This window comes from Oculina patagonica, chromosome 12 (genome assembly GCF_052425735.1).
Source record: "Oculina patagonica isolate OP01 chromosome 12, crgOcupat, whole genome shotgun sequence".
NCBI lineage: Eukaryota > Metazoa > Cnidaria > Anthozoa > Scleractinia > Oculinidae > Oculina > Oculina patagonica.
Genome location: NC_135769.1, coordinates 1997577 through 2012814, shown reverse-complemented (window position 1 = coordinate 2012814; position 15238 = coordinate 1997577). Strand labels below are relative to the sequence as shown.

The 15238-nt window shown below is 37.3% G+C and overlaps 1 protein-coding gene across 1 annotated transcript; it reads left to right on the top strand.

Moving 5' to 3' along the window:
- The first annotated feature begins 8945 nt into the window (after positions 1-8945).
- Positions 8946-14769, top strand: LOC144632039 (zinc metalloproteinase nas-8-like). The gene is made up of 8 exons (XM_078490645.1): positions 8946-9181; positions 10083-10247; positions 11081-11198; positions 11625-11806; positions 12834-13067; positions 13673-13829; positions 13926-14028; positions 14444-14769. Exons 1-8 carry the CDS (start codon positions 9061-9063, stop codon positions 14540-14542), a joined length of 1179 nt encoding a protein of 392 aa, XP_078346771.1. The 5' UTR covers positions 8946-9060; the 3' UTR covers positions 14543-14769.
- The last annotated feature ends 469 nt before the right edge of the window (positions 14770-15238 follow it).

The following is a 15238-nucleotide window of genomic DNA, read 5'->3' as shown; positions in this document are numbered from 1 at the left end:
GTATCATCTTCCTTAGTGACAAAATCGTAGCTAAAAAGAAATTTTGTTGACCATTGTCTTTCTGTGGGTGTGGGAAATTAAGATAAACACCTCTTTTTTGTGTTCAGGCGGATCTTATAGCAGCTTATAGCTGAGCTTAACGATGCCAAATAGATGATCATAGATAGCCACGGATGATTTTTATTGTTGTTTAATTACATTATAGTCAGTTTCCATGATTGCTATGTGTCGTTTGTCCTCGCGGCTGCAGTTCAGCTTCTTGCTAATACCCTTATTCGTCGAATCATGCAACAACTGAGAGAAGACATCATAAATGTTGACCTATTTAGTATTACGTTTTGCTTTGTCGCAAACGAACATGCTAACCTCTTTAAATTTTGTTTTGCTATGATTTTGTTCAATGTCCGTTGTAGAATATTGCTGTGTAACATTTACATCAAGCGACCTCAAGTGGTCTGTTCCTTTTTGGCGAATTCAATGTCAATATTACCAAAGAGTTCTGACATTGAGCCACGTTGTTTTTTTTCCGTCCTATTAGACTTCAGTATTGATGTGTTTTACACCGGCATCGAGTGTTGGTTGAACCGTCAGACGAGTTGCATCTTTCATTTACGTTTGAAGTCCAACCGGCCGCATATCATGCACACCACTGGTGCAGATTAACAACTCTGATGTTTGTTGATGTCTTTTTCAGTAGTCACTGAGTATAGTAACAAAAGGATAGGTATACAAGCATAAGGCAGACAAGCACAAGAAGCCAAAGATTCCATTCACAGAGCGAAAGCTCAGAAATCAAACCATTTGGATCATTTTATAATAATGTGCCCGCTCTAGTCCCTTGCTTTCAGTTTTCAGTGTTTATCTGCGTTGATGCTGGCGTCGCTAGTGAAAACCAGGTTTAATTTAACCGGACCTTAAGTTTTACAGATACGTATATTGACGGAAACGACACCAAAGAAGGCAGCTGAATATAAGCCGGGCATAGCTTTGCTCATTTTAGCTTTTATTCTTGTAGACAAACATTATATTATTTTGCAATAGGGAGTCGCTCTGCCTCACCAGAAACCCTCAGAATCGTTTCAATTTTGTCCAAACAAAACGTTATAAAAATGTATGTGAAAGTAAATATTTTTTCTCGGGCTACAAAGCTTGATAATGATCAAGAACGCAGGTTGTTGTTGTATCTTAAGATTATCTAAAGATTTTTAAAAATCTAGAAATTTTATCAAAAAATTATCTAAAATTTTTTCCGCGTCTACCCCAATATCTAGTTTCCATTCGTAGTTTTATTATACTGGCTGTGTAGCGCTATTTATAATGAGTTCGTTTTTGAAATTTTCATGTTTTTTGGCGCTGAGAATGTCGCAAAATTCCAGACGTTTTACTTCATTGGTAGAATATAAGTCAGCGATGAAGGCAAATCTGTATGAAAAATTAGTCTAGAAACGTCTGGATATAATTTTGCGACATTTTCAGCGGTGCTGTCCCCCACTTAAAAAACTGAACTCAATATATTCATTTTCCATTTACTAATAAGACAATTTGAGGTAATAGCTACTATTATCACAAACCCAAGTGGTCAATAAGTAAATTGCTCCCTAAACGATTTCATGGTGGTTTGTTTGTAAAATCTTCATGGCCACTGTTGAAACTTATTTTTTATATATATTCATCGGTTTTAATTTTTCTTGAACAGGGCTGCTTAGTAGCTGTTTATCAGTTTGCTTTGGCAACTCAACGGAACCACTCAATTACAATTTTCGGACCTGGTATATAATAGTACATAATATCACAGAAAAATGTCACGGAATAAGATCAGTTTGACTATAGCAGGGTTACGTAATACCGCGTGTATCAAACACGAGAGACAATGTTTTAAGTTTTCATCACGTTTTCAATCTATGGTAATTAGAATCACACATCCAAATATCGCCTCGGCTATGATTTATTAAGGAGTTTGAGAAGATCTGATCAGTAGTAAAGTAACTTCAACTTTAATTGTGCAAAGAGTTCATGTGTACTTTTTGTATCTCTATTTTACTGGGAGTAAGCGAAACTAAAATTTAAAATGCCAGTCAGCAAACGCCTAACTCAGTGCACGACCTTGGCACTCTAACAGGGATGGCTTTCAAGTGTGCTATTTAGAGCGACTGGGCCTCCAAAATAGAGGAACGTATACAATATTATCGCAACAACACTGAATATTGGCGAAGAACGCGTTGTAGTTAATGTATGAAAAAAATATTAGTGTGTGTTGAGCGTTGGGTCACGAATTTGTTATTTATACACGATAAAAACAGGATTAACCATTATTCTTGTGCTGATCTTGGAAAAAGTTGCAATTGATACCACTCTACGCTACCAAGATATTCAACGCTAAATTTTAAAACTAGCAAGGCTGTATTTTTATAACCGAAAAATTGGGTGTGGCCACATGAATCGCGCCTTGCGTCCCCGTTTAATGCCATCGGTGATGTTACTTAAAGTTCATTGAGATAAGAACTTTTTTGTATCAAAATGTACGAAGATGGACAGTACGGAATGCGCACGACTGGAATATGACGCGATAATGCGTAGGAGTCGAGAATGTTATTAATTTTATAGGCACTTCTATGCGAGTGACGCACTGGGCTCTCGACTAAACAAAAAAAGGAAAAGAAAATGAATGGAATGACAATCTTTTATTCTAAGCGAAGCACGAAAACAACTTTGTAGTCAAGCCGCCTATTTAAAGAAAAATACAATGAAACAATACAGTAGAACCCTGGTAACTCGAACTCGGATATATAACTCGAACAACACCGCTAACTTGAACAGACTTCCATTTCCCGCCCTTGGATTTGAAGTCACTTTTCAGTCATTTTTACTCGGTTAACTCGAACTCGGATAACTTGAAAACCCCGCTAGTCTCGAACTAAATTTTGTTTCCCTTGATCAAAATTTGAGTCAAATTTACCCCGATAACTCGAATTCCGGTTCTTGCAACTCGCCACAGTTGCCCATTGATCAGAGCAACGAACAGATCACGTATTTGACAGCCTTTTTCACTCTTATGATAAGAATTTATGATCGTGTTAGAGTTTCTGACGAAAAAAAAAACCTTCTTAAATCATACTTGCCAAATTTTCCTACCCAAAAAAATCCCGGAATCGAAAATTTCAATCCAAAAGAATCCTTTGATCTTCCCCGTCACTTGAAATCTCGAGTACCCCCCTGAGGAAAAAACCCGTTATCATCAAACCAATTGGTTACGATCCAAGTTGTAAGTTTTGTACGTGATGAATCACGCCCGAGCACTTGATGAAGTCTTACGAGTTTTGTAAATTATTAAATGCGTATTTATGAAGGACGGGAAAGGAATGTGGTCAGGGTCGCAGGCCGGATGGGTGATACTGATTGTAAATAAATAGGGAAAATGAAAATTTAAAATTAAAATTTTTAGATACTATTTGATAGGGGCCACCTAAATTTAATTTTGTTATTTAATTTCATCCAATTACATAAAAATCCACCTATATATGGTCCACTTCCCACGCCCCAACCTCGTTCCCAGGGTCTCGTTCCCTACCCCTGCACGGGTAGTAGTAGTAAGCCTTTATTTCAACAGGATGACTCCATCAGCTTTTACAATTAAAACTGTTATCAATAGAGGCCCTAGTAAAAAGTAAAAATTAAAAAGTCGCAAAAAGCCCTAGTTACCATTTTGGAAGGAATTTTACGATAGTACAGTTATGTTATTTCTGTGTGTGTTCTTTGCAAATCAAGAGTGAATAATTTTCAAATTTTTGAAAGTAGAGATTGAAAGATACAGAAAAAACCCGTATAGTTATATAAGAACCTAATGATTAAAAACCTGTTAGGCCAAGATTTTCCGTTTAGACCTCCCTAACATAGAAATCTGTTTTACCCTATACTAAAATTTGAAATATATGTTTTTTATAAAATTCACCGAGTTAACACTTAAAAGAATTTTGTTTTGTTTTCTTGATGTTTAATTCGTATAAATAAGAGCATAAAAGATGAGCTAACCTAGGCTTTGTATTTGTTTAGATTGCAGTCATTTAGACATAAATATATGCACATTTTATATATACAATATACCGCACCAGTATTTTGATTAGCAACAAACATCTTTTTTTTTAGAAAATGGGTAAACCGTTTAAAAACCTATATAGCCCAATTTCTCATTAAACGCCAATTCTATACTGAAGAACCTATTTAGAATAGCTTGGTATGTGGGTTTCTTTCATGTATTTAGGTTAATAGCAGTCTTGATCGTCCTGTTGAATTGAACTGAATTCTTTTACGAAACTATCTTTGTTTATGATAAACTATAAAAGATGCTATTTCCGAGCATGACAGGGCAAATGTATTTCCTGGTTGATCTTTGCGTGAAATATTTGTTATTTACAAAAAATGCAAAAGGTGTGTGGTGCAATTAAGAACACGCGCGTAATCCGCAAATATTCGACCTTTTCCTCTTTTTTTTCTCAAATTATGTCAACGACCAGAAGTATATGATCTAGATTATGTACTTCTGCAAGGACTTGAAGTTACGTTTTTGCGCTAAATATTGGGTGGCGTTCCAATTCACGCCAGAGATATCGCAAATTTAAATTATTTCCTAGTAAATTCCGGGATCAACCCAGGTTTAAAAGGTAGTTTAGTATTCGCTGCGATATCGGAAACTTACGGTCACGAAAAACGTGCAGCACGTTCGGCATCTATCATGCAAGCCCTTCTCTGATAGAATAGAACCACGCAGCGAATATTCACTGCTAAACTATCATCATCCTAAGTATAAACATAATCGTAACTAAAAAGCAATTTTGTTGACCACTGTCGTTTTGCGGGTGAGGGGAATTAAGATAGACACCTCTTTTTTGCGTACAGGCGGATCGTATAGTCGAGGATTTAGCAGATTTTTTGGTCAAAACTGCTCTGAAATTAGTGGTAGCCAACTTAACCCATGGAAACCATTATCTTTGAACATCTAAAGGAAGATATAACCGTAATTTGCTGAGAGAAATGAAACCCTGGCTATAAATATCGACTTTTTGGAGACGCGCGGAAACCATTTAATCTTTCAAATTGCATCCATTTCCATCCGAACCATCCGTTGCCAATGATGCTTGTTTACAGTTTCAATTCTCTAATATGGAAATTGTTAATAAAATTGGACCATTATTTTTTAGGTTTCGTACGGCACAAATATAAATTTTGGCTGTTCAGAAATTTGGTAAAATCCGTGACAATAATTAACGATGCACCCAATAGATGACCATAGAAAGCCAAGGATTATTTTTATTGTTGTTTAATTACATTATAGTCAGTTTCCATGATTGTTATGTGTCGTTTGTCCTCGCGGCTGCAGTAAAGCTTCTTGCTAACGTCCTCATTCGTCGAATCATGCAACAACTGAGAGAAGACATCATAAATGTTGACCTATTTAGTATTACGTTTTGCTTTGTCGCAAACGAACATGCTAACCTCTTTAAATTTTGTTTTGCTATGATTTTGTTCAATGTCCGTTGTAGAATATTGCTGTGTAACATTTACATCAAGCGACCTCAAGTGGTCTGTTCCTTTTTGGCGAATTCAATGTCCAATATTACCAAAGAGTTCTGACATTGAGCCGCGTTGTTTTTTTTTTTCCGTCCTATTGGACTTCAGTATTGATGTGTTTTACACCGGCATCGAGTGTTGGTTGAACCGTTAGACGAGTTGCATCTTTCATAACTGGTGCAGATTAACAACTCTGATGTTTGTTGATGTCTTTTTCAGTAGTCGCTGATTATAGTAACAAAAGGATAGATATACAAGCATAAGGCAGACAAGCACAAGAAGCCAAAGATTCCATTCACAGAGCGAAAGATCAGAAATCAAACCATTTGGATCATTTTATAATAATGTGCCTCTAGTCCCTTGCTTTCAGTTTTCAGTGTTTATCTGCGTTGATGCTGGCGTCGCTAGTGAAAACCAGGTTTAATTTAACCGGACCTTAGGTTTCACAGATACGTATATTGACGGAAACGACACCAAAGAAGCCGGCATAGCTTTGCTCATTTTAGCTTTTATTCTTGTAGACAAACATTTTTTATTTTGCAATAGGGAGTCGCTCTGCCTCACCAGAAACCCTCAGAATCGTTTCAATTTTGTCCAAACAAAACGTTATAAAAATGTATGTGAAAGTAAATATTTTTTCTCGGGCTACAAAGCTTGATAATGATCAAGAACGCAGGTTATTGTTGTATCTTAAGATTATCTAAAGATTTTTAAAAATCTAAAAATTTTATCAAAAAAGTATCTAAAATTTTTTCCGCGTCTACCCCAATATCTAGTTTCCATTCGTAGTTTGATTATACTGGCTGTGTAGCGCTATTTATAATGAGTTCGTTTTTGAAATTTTCATGTTTTTGGCGCTGAGAATGTCGCAAAATTCCAGACGTTTTACTTCATTGGTGGAATAAGTCAGCGATGAAGGAAAATTTGTATGAAAAATTAGTCTAGAAACGTCTGGATATAATTTTGCGACATTTTCAGCGGTGCTGTCCCCCACTTAAAAAACTGAACTCAATATATTCATTTTCCATTTACTAATAAGACAATTTGAGGTAATAGCTACTATTATCACAAACCCATGTGGTCAATAAGTAAATTGCTCCCTAAACGATTTCATGGTGGTTTGTTTGTAAAATCTTCATGGCCACTGTTGAAACTAATTTTTTTTTATATATTCATCGGTTTTAATTTTTCTTGAACAGGGCTGCTTAGTAGCCGTTTATCAGTTTGCTTTGGCAACTCAACGGAACCACTCAATTACAATTTTCGGACCTGGTATATAATAGTACATAATATCACAGAAAAATGTCACGGAATAAGATCAGTTTGACTATAGCAGGGTTACGTAATACCGCGTGTATCAAACACGAGAGACAATGTTTTGGGAGTAAGCGAAACTAAAATTTAAAATGCCAGTCAGCAAACGCCTAACTCAGTGCACGAGCTTGGCACTCCAACAGGGATGGCTTTCAAGTGTGCTATTTAGAGCGATTGGGCTTCCAAAAAAAAACCAAACAGAGGCAATAGAGGAACGTATACAATATTATCGCAACAACACTGAATATTGGCGAAGAACGCGTTGTAGTTAATGTATGAAAAAAATCTTAGTGTGTGTTGAGCGTTGGGTCACGAATTTGTTATTTATACACGATAAAAACAGGATTAAGCATTATTCTTGTGCTGATCTTGGAAAAAGTTGCAATTGATATTACTCTGCGCTACCAAGATAATCAACGCTAAATTTTAAAATTAGCAAGGCTGTATTTTTATAACCGAAAAATTGTGTGCTACCACATGAATCGCGCCTTGCGTCCCCGTTTAATGCCATCGGTGATGTTACTTGAAGTTCATTGAGATAAGAGCTTTTTTGTATCAAAATGTACGAAGATGGACAGCACGGAATGCGCACGACTGGAATATGACGCGATAATGCGTAGGAGTCGAGAATGTTATTAATTTTATAGGCACTTCTATGCGAGTGACGCACTGGGCTCTCGACTAAACAAAAAAAGTAAAAGAAAATGAATGGAATGAGAATCTTTTATTCTAAGCAAAGCACGACAACAACTTTGTAGTCAAGCCGTCTATTTAAGGAAAAATACAATGAAACAATACAGTAGAACCCTGGTAACTCGAACTCGGATATATAACTCGAACAACACCGCTAACTTGAACAGACTTCCATTTCCCTTGGATTTGAACTCACTTTTTAGTCATTTTTACTCGGATAACTCGAACTCGGATAACTTGAAAACCCCGCTAGTCTCGAACTAAATTTCGTTTCCCTTGATCAAAATTTGGGTGAAATTTACCCCGATAACTCGAATTTCGGTTCTTGCAACTCGCCACAGTTGCCCATTGATTAGAGCAACGAACAGATCACGTATTTGACAGCCTTTTTCACTCTTATGATAAGAATTTATGATCGTGTTAGAGTTTCTGACGAAAAAAATCCCTTCTTAAATCAAGTCGCCAAAAAATACTTGCCAAATTTTCCTACCCAAAAAAATCCCGGAATCGGAAATTTCAATTCAAAAGAATCCTTTGATCATCCCCGTCACTTGAAATCTCGAGTACCCCCCTGGGGAAAAAACCCGTTATCATCAAACCAATTGGTTACGATCCAAGTTGTTAGTTTTGTACGTGATGAATCACGCCCGAGCACTTGATGAAGTCTTACGAGTTTTGTAAATTATTAAATGCGTATTTATGAAGGACGGGAAAGGAATGTGGTCAGGGACGCAGGCCGGATGGGTGATAGATTGTAAATAAATAGGGAAAATGAAGATTTAAAATTAAAATTTTTTAGATACTATTTGATAGGGGCCACCTAAATTTAATTTTGTTATTTAATTTTTTCCAATTACATAAAAATCCACCTATATAGGGTCCACTTCCCACGCCCCAACCTCGTTCCTAGGGTCTCTCTCTCACCGAGAGAGAGAGAGAGAGAGAGAGACCCTGGGAACGAGGTTGCCCACGCCCCAATCTCCCTACCCCTGCACGGCTAGTAGTAGTAAGCCTTTATTTCAACAGGATGACTCCATCAGCTTTTACAATTAAAACTGTTATCAATAGAGGCCCTTGTAAAAAGTAAAAATTAAAAAGTCGCAAAAAGCCTTACAGTGTACCTAAAATGGAAGTTAACAATAATAAAATATAAAAGGATCTAAGATTTAAGCTAAAAGTATGTTGCATGTGTAAAAAATCGAAAGACTTAAAAAATTACATATTTTGAAAACAGTTATAAACTTGGCAACCTTAATAATAAAAAGACTTTTTAAAAAGGCTATGCGTTGTGTTATTAAAAAGTGCTCATATCTGCATACGCATGTTTACATTAGATCACCTGATCATAATCGCTCAATTAAAGAAACAAAAAAACGCATTGTTAACTGCCCGCATGTCATTTCAAAACAATTAATTCTGCTCGTAACGGTCGCGATGCCGTCTCAGACAACCTACCGAGCGAAAGAGCGCTTTTAACGAACAGCATTCATGGATTTGAAGCGATCTTCGGATATTTGCAGTTTTTACGGCTGCAGAAGAACAATATTTCAAATGAAGCTGACAGTACTCATTGGGTTTGCTCTTGTGCTTCACACAACGTGTTATTCAGGTCAGTGATCGCGTAAATAATTCCAAATCAGTGAACATAAATTATGCTTCTTTTGGGAAAGAGTCGTAAGAAATTAGCATAGTAACGCAAAAGTCTATTATCGTCTTCTCATTGCTTTGCCTTTCTCTTTTGAGGCAATTAGCATCTCTAAATCTTCATAATTTTTGTGTTTACGTTTCGATGCCGAATTTGGTGGAACTTTTGTTTAAAAGTAGCCCAATTAGGATTGTGTACTATTTATGTCCATTTGAAATGTTTTACAGTTGATCGACTGAGGCGCACAGATTTCTTTTGTCATGACACTTTTCCCCAGGCAGTTTCTAAATAACAAATAACAAAGATACCTTACAGGAATTGATAAGTTATGTTCTCTGTGACAGTCTAGTTTCAACTTATTTTCAAAGTACTTAAATTAAAAAAACCGCGTTAATTCCCAAGCTGGTGATAAGCATCTATTTTCCCCTTACCATATCAATACATTGTTTAGTAAACAATTGATGAGAATTAAGAAACTTATCAACTGGAGTGTATTGTCTTGATTTTCAACGCAATTCTAAAACAAGCATTTTAAGAAATGTAAGTAAATCACTTAGGGAACTTATATTTCTCGATTATTCATTCACGATCACAGACGCATATGAGTGGCATTCTTTCTAAATATAGCCATTTATTTTTAATTATTTTAGAGAAACCAGACGCACGATAGACACGAAGCACGCGAGATTTCCACGCGAATAATTCAGTACAATGCAGCGAGATGGGTGTTCTTTTAGAATATTTGCAGCAAACAACGATCTAGTTAGCGCTACAACGCACTTGCAGAAGCTATTAAATCGTTGTATTTTTTTATCCTTGCAACTAAACAAGCTTCGTATCTCTTTACAAGTCTCTTTTTCTTCAGTTTCAGAACAGAATGACCGATCGTACGAAAATTTTCGCAAACAAAAACGAGCGGCAGTGCTGTATCGCGGACACCTTTGGCGAGCTACCTATGACAAAAACAGAGAGGTGACAAAAGTCTTCATTCCTTACACGGTCAGGACTGGGGGCTGGTTCTCAGGACTTGGTGAGTACAAGTTTACTCTGTTGTGAATGAGGATAAAAAAAGTCGATAATTTTGTCGCAAAAAATCAAATTCACTGATTGTAAATATTCTTAAGCCGTTGTAGGAGTCCACCTGGCCATTGTAATAATTTAGGTAGTGTTGGAAGACGAAGAACACGCAGAGGAAGCGCTTGTACATACACCATTTTTCTTTACCCTCGGATTTGTAGTGTACTAGCTTACACAGCTAATATCTCCGAGCATTTCACAGTAAGCACAGTACAACGGGAAAGGACCATAACACAACACCGGGAACTTCGTGCCCTACTCTTTACGATAGGTGTGTGGGTTCTTTTACGTCCCCTGCTGACCATAACACGGAAGATACAGGAGACGGGGCCTACGGTTTATCGTTCTTATTCGAGAAGACTAGAATGTAATAAAATAACATTTCGCTGATGTTATTGCAAAGGCAGCATATTCTCCTCAGTTATATAAGGCCCTGAGTGTTGGTCCGGTCTGGGACTCGAACCTGAGAACTCGCGCCGGAAATCCGGCGCTCTACCAACTGAGCTAACCGGTCGGCGGTGTAAACTGTCATCATCATCATCATTATCCTCCTCATCCTCCTCTTCCTCATCATCATCATCATCAATAATAATTCCTCGCGGCGTTCCTCTCAGAAGTGTTTCATCTGTGACGTCACCTGCGCAGAAAGTTATAAGACGGCTGCTAGTGTAGTCGCAAATTATGCTCTTATTTGTGTTTATATTATGTTGTATACATGCGGAAGGAAAATGTTGTGTTTCTAACTCGATAATATTTGTCTTAAGTGGAAATCTTTTGGCATTTTAGATAATTACGACAAACAGACGATCAGGGAAGCGGCCAATGTCATCGCTAAACATACCTGTATCAGATTCATACAGCGCACAAATCAGAAAGACTACATCGAGTTCTACGAAGACAGCAAGTATGATACGTTCATCGAACTACGCTTTACTCGTATAGAGTAACAAAAAGTATCTTTGATATGCTCTTTAATTTATTCACATGTTTCATTTAATTGATCAAGCGCGAGAGCCATACTAGTAGAATATCAGCCCTATAGGTCTTGACATATCGGATCGACCGCAACGAGGTCCGTACCGAGTGCGGATATTTTCCCAATACGGTCCCGAGCAAGCTTGATTTATATATGAGATTTATTGCATGATTACTTCTCTCAGTCCAATGCCATAAAATTAACGTATTGGACCGAGAATAAAGTGTTTTGATTGGCTGATATAGTTATAGGTATTTTAGTCGTGTAATCATGAAATATCAATGGTTTCTTCAAAACTAGAGCAAGTCGATAAATGGAGCTCTTTCAGAAAATTCTTTCTTTTATTCTTTGCAGTAACATTTGTAAATCACACATCAGCAAAAAAGGCGGGAAACAGCTGCTGTCACTGGGAAGCGGGTGCAAGAACAGAGGTCACGTGACTCATGAGCTCATGCACGCCTTGGGGTTTTTCCACGAGCATACGAGACCAGATCGTGACAAGTTTGTGAAGATTTTATGGAATAACATCAAGAGTGGTAATCATTGTACACTGATAAATTCTGAAACTTTAATCCTTACTTTAAAGTACCATAAAGTTCCGCAAGTAGAGTCTCTCGTCACGTTCGGACTTATCAGCCTTTTTCTATCACCACTGCATTTCGGAGGTCCGCAAATTTCGGGGCTCGCTTATTTCGGGTGGCTAAAACACGTGCGCCATATGTAGGCCAACACATCTTAATAAGTTAAAAATATTTTCTAAAAGGAAAATTCTTGTTGGAACGAATTAAGAATAATTACCTCTTTAAGACCCAAGATCATATACTACTTATTAACCGAGAGTGAGGTCATTACAGGGGAATCTCAGACCGAGGCCTTGATGTATTGACTGAGCGATAGCGAGGTCAATACATCAAGGCCGAGGTCTGAGATTGCCCTGTAATGACCGAACGGACGAGGTTAATAAGTTATTTATTATATGGCCTTTTAGCGCTATTCTAAACTGAAATATCTAAAAAACACCGAGGTGAAACTCGCTCTCGCTCTCTGTGGCTCTCTTCGTCGCTCATACTAAAGAAGTATTGGTATGCTAATATTTTTCTTTCAGTTGTTGAAAAAATAGTTACATTTTGTCGGTATTTATTGTCGTTCTCGCAATATTGCGCTAGTAGCTTTTACTCACAACTCAAAAAACCATATTAAAACCGCCGAGCCGAGAAAATTTTTCATAATGCCCGGTCATTACAAGAAAATAATGCCCGCTCAGCAGCCAATCAGAGCGCGCGTACTATTGTAGCCATATAATAAAACCAAGTCAAATTTCTCCTCACAATATTAATCCTTTATCAAGAGAAAAGGTTAGGAGAACTAATAAAATGATCACCAAAGTAAAATCAGTTGCTTTTATTTTTTAACAAAATCCTTCAACTAGAACTATAAGAAAACGTATGGAGAACAGTCAGGAGAATTTGTATGTGGATATTGGGACTTAATGGGTTTATCACTGGTAATCCAGTTAGGCTGAAGACAGCCTTTTTATTCTCCTTTTTATCTTATTTATTGTAGATCACTTGCAGCAGATTGAGATCCGTAAGCGTGGTGAAGTTACAACTCTGGGCCAACCATATGATTTCCAGTCCATCATGCACTACTCTAACAAAGAGTTCAGTAAGAATGGTAGAGATACCATCCAGGCCATCTCCGATCCCAGCATGCCGCTTGGCAACGTCAACTCCTTATCTGCTGTGGACGTCATGCAGATTAACCTGTTGTATAACTGTCCTGAGGCACTCAAACAAGGTACTGTAATCACTGCATAGGCACGCAATGAGTGAAGAATTAATGTTGATTCGATTTTGAACCACGCATTTCTTTCGGTTTTGAGCATGGAAGTATTGAAAATAGTTCATATTAAGCGAGCAATAACACGATCCTCACCATGAACAATTCATGAACCCACCAATTTAGGCAACTGGGGAAAAGAAGCCTAAATTCAGGGCTTACCGTTATCAATTTTCTCCTTGCGAAAAGCGGCAGTGAGCCTCATATTTTTTCGCTGTTTTGCCTTTTTGAACAGCTTCAGTTTGTAAGCTGGCTAAAGTGATTAAATTAAACTGATTTTTTCCCAAAAATTGAACTGACATTTTTACACAAATTAAACTGACTTTTCTCATACAAAAACGCTTGCAAACACAGTTTATTGAATAAGAAGACAATAAATTATTGTTAAACTCTTTCTCTGTTGGTGTAAGGTTAACATAAAATTATTAAAAGGAACCCATTTGAAAGACAAAATGAGAACGTTGTCATAGCTTGCAAACGCAGTCGGCTTCCATTATGATTGCTCGACACCATATACCTAAATTTTTATTTCTGTGATACTGGCTTTTTTTTGTATTTTACAGTTGACAACTACAAGGTCACAGTGTACACTGGAAACAAATATATGGCAGGAACAGATGCCAAAGTGTTTGTGGAATTGTTCGGTCAGAATCATGGACAGGAGCAAAACTCAGGAGAAGTGGAATTGGCGGGAAACAAGAACGCCTTTGAGATGGGCGGGTGAGTACATGTGTGGGTTCCTTCGTAGCTATTATTTGAAACTGCAAGACGTAAGAAACTAATCAGCTATTCCTTTTTTTCGTGCTTTCTTTTCAGTTTCGATACATTTAACGTTATTTCGCCAAACTTGGGAAAACTGAGCAAATTGACGATCAGACTCAGCAATGGAGGATATTCAGGAGGCTGGTATTTGAGCAAGGTAGCTTTTTTTGTGTGTATGTGCATGTACCATACTGTCGACAAAATCTTGAACCTATAAGCTATTTTTCTCGATCCCTGCCACATGTACTAGAGCGATTTTCGATTGAGTATCGTAAAACCAAAACCAAAATATTTATCACAAACGTCACTTACAAAGGACGCAAACAATCCGGAAAACCAATCAAAACCTGAACCAATTACATGTAACTTGCACGAAACGCGGGAAAACTGCGTGCGAGCGAGTCTTGATTTCTGTACTTCTGATTGGTTGAGAAAGTGCACGCGAGTAATAAATCCAATTACTTAGCGTAGCACTGCAAAACCAAAGCAAGCGCGAATTACTTTCGACACTCATTAAAATTTGCTCTTTTACTTCTAATTTGCATGTATAAATGATTCTTCTTTTTTTCCAGGTTCGTGTACAGAATAGGAAGAAACAAGTCGATGTGACATTCTCCTGTTTCTGCTGGCTAAGTGGAAGACTTGACACCAAGACTTTAGAAGCTTTTTAAGCTTTTATACCTCTTGAACCACGATCAATACTGCCGTTCTTCAAAAAATGTTTTCATACGTCTTGTATACCAAACTGAATGAGAGCTGGGTTTTGGTCAGAGACCAATAGACAACTGATCTGTAGACTTTCTTATGGCGAGTTTTTTGTAGGACTTTATACTAAAAATGTACCACGAGATAACTGTATAGCCTAGCTGGTGACAGTAAATCATTTTTCGAATCTCAAATAAACTACTTCATCTCGAATAAACTTTTTACTTGTTATTATACCTATAGAAAACAGTAAACTAAGCAAAAAAATAGAAAAAAAAACAGGAGCTCAGCAAAAAGAGCCCAGACTCCTTCCCAAGGTCCACTAGTGATGAAGAATAACGTCAAAGACTTTACGGATATAAGACTGAAACCTCAAACACGCTTAAAATATCGATCGTTCAGTGTTATGCAAAATTCATGTCTCCGGGTATGAGGTACAGCGCGGTCCCCTATACCTCGCTGCGAAATGGAATCACGTAAAAATATTTGGCTTTTCACGCGTCATGAATAATTCTAAAAATGTTTTCATGGCGATCCATGTTTAGACTGTAACGCTCGGAAAGGGGTAAGGCCAGATATTGTGCCTGTCAAGATCACACACGCGACAAAATAGCTGACAAAAGTCCCAATCTCAATACGTTCACTAGAACTACCTAAAAAAT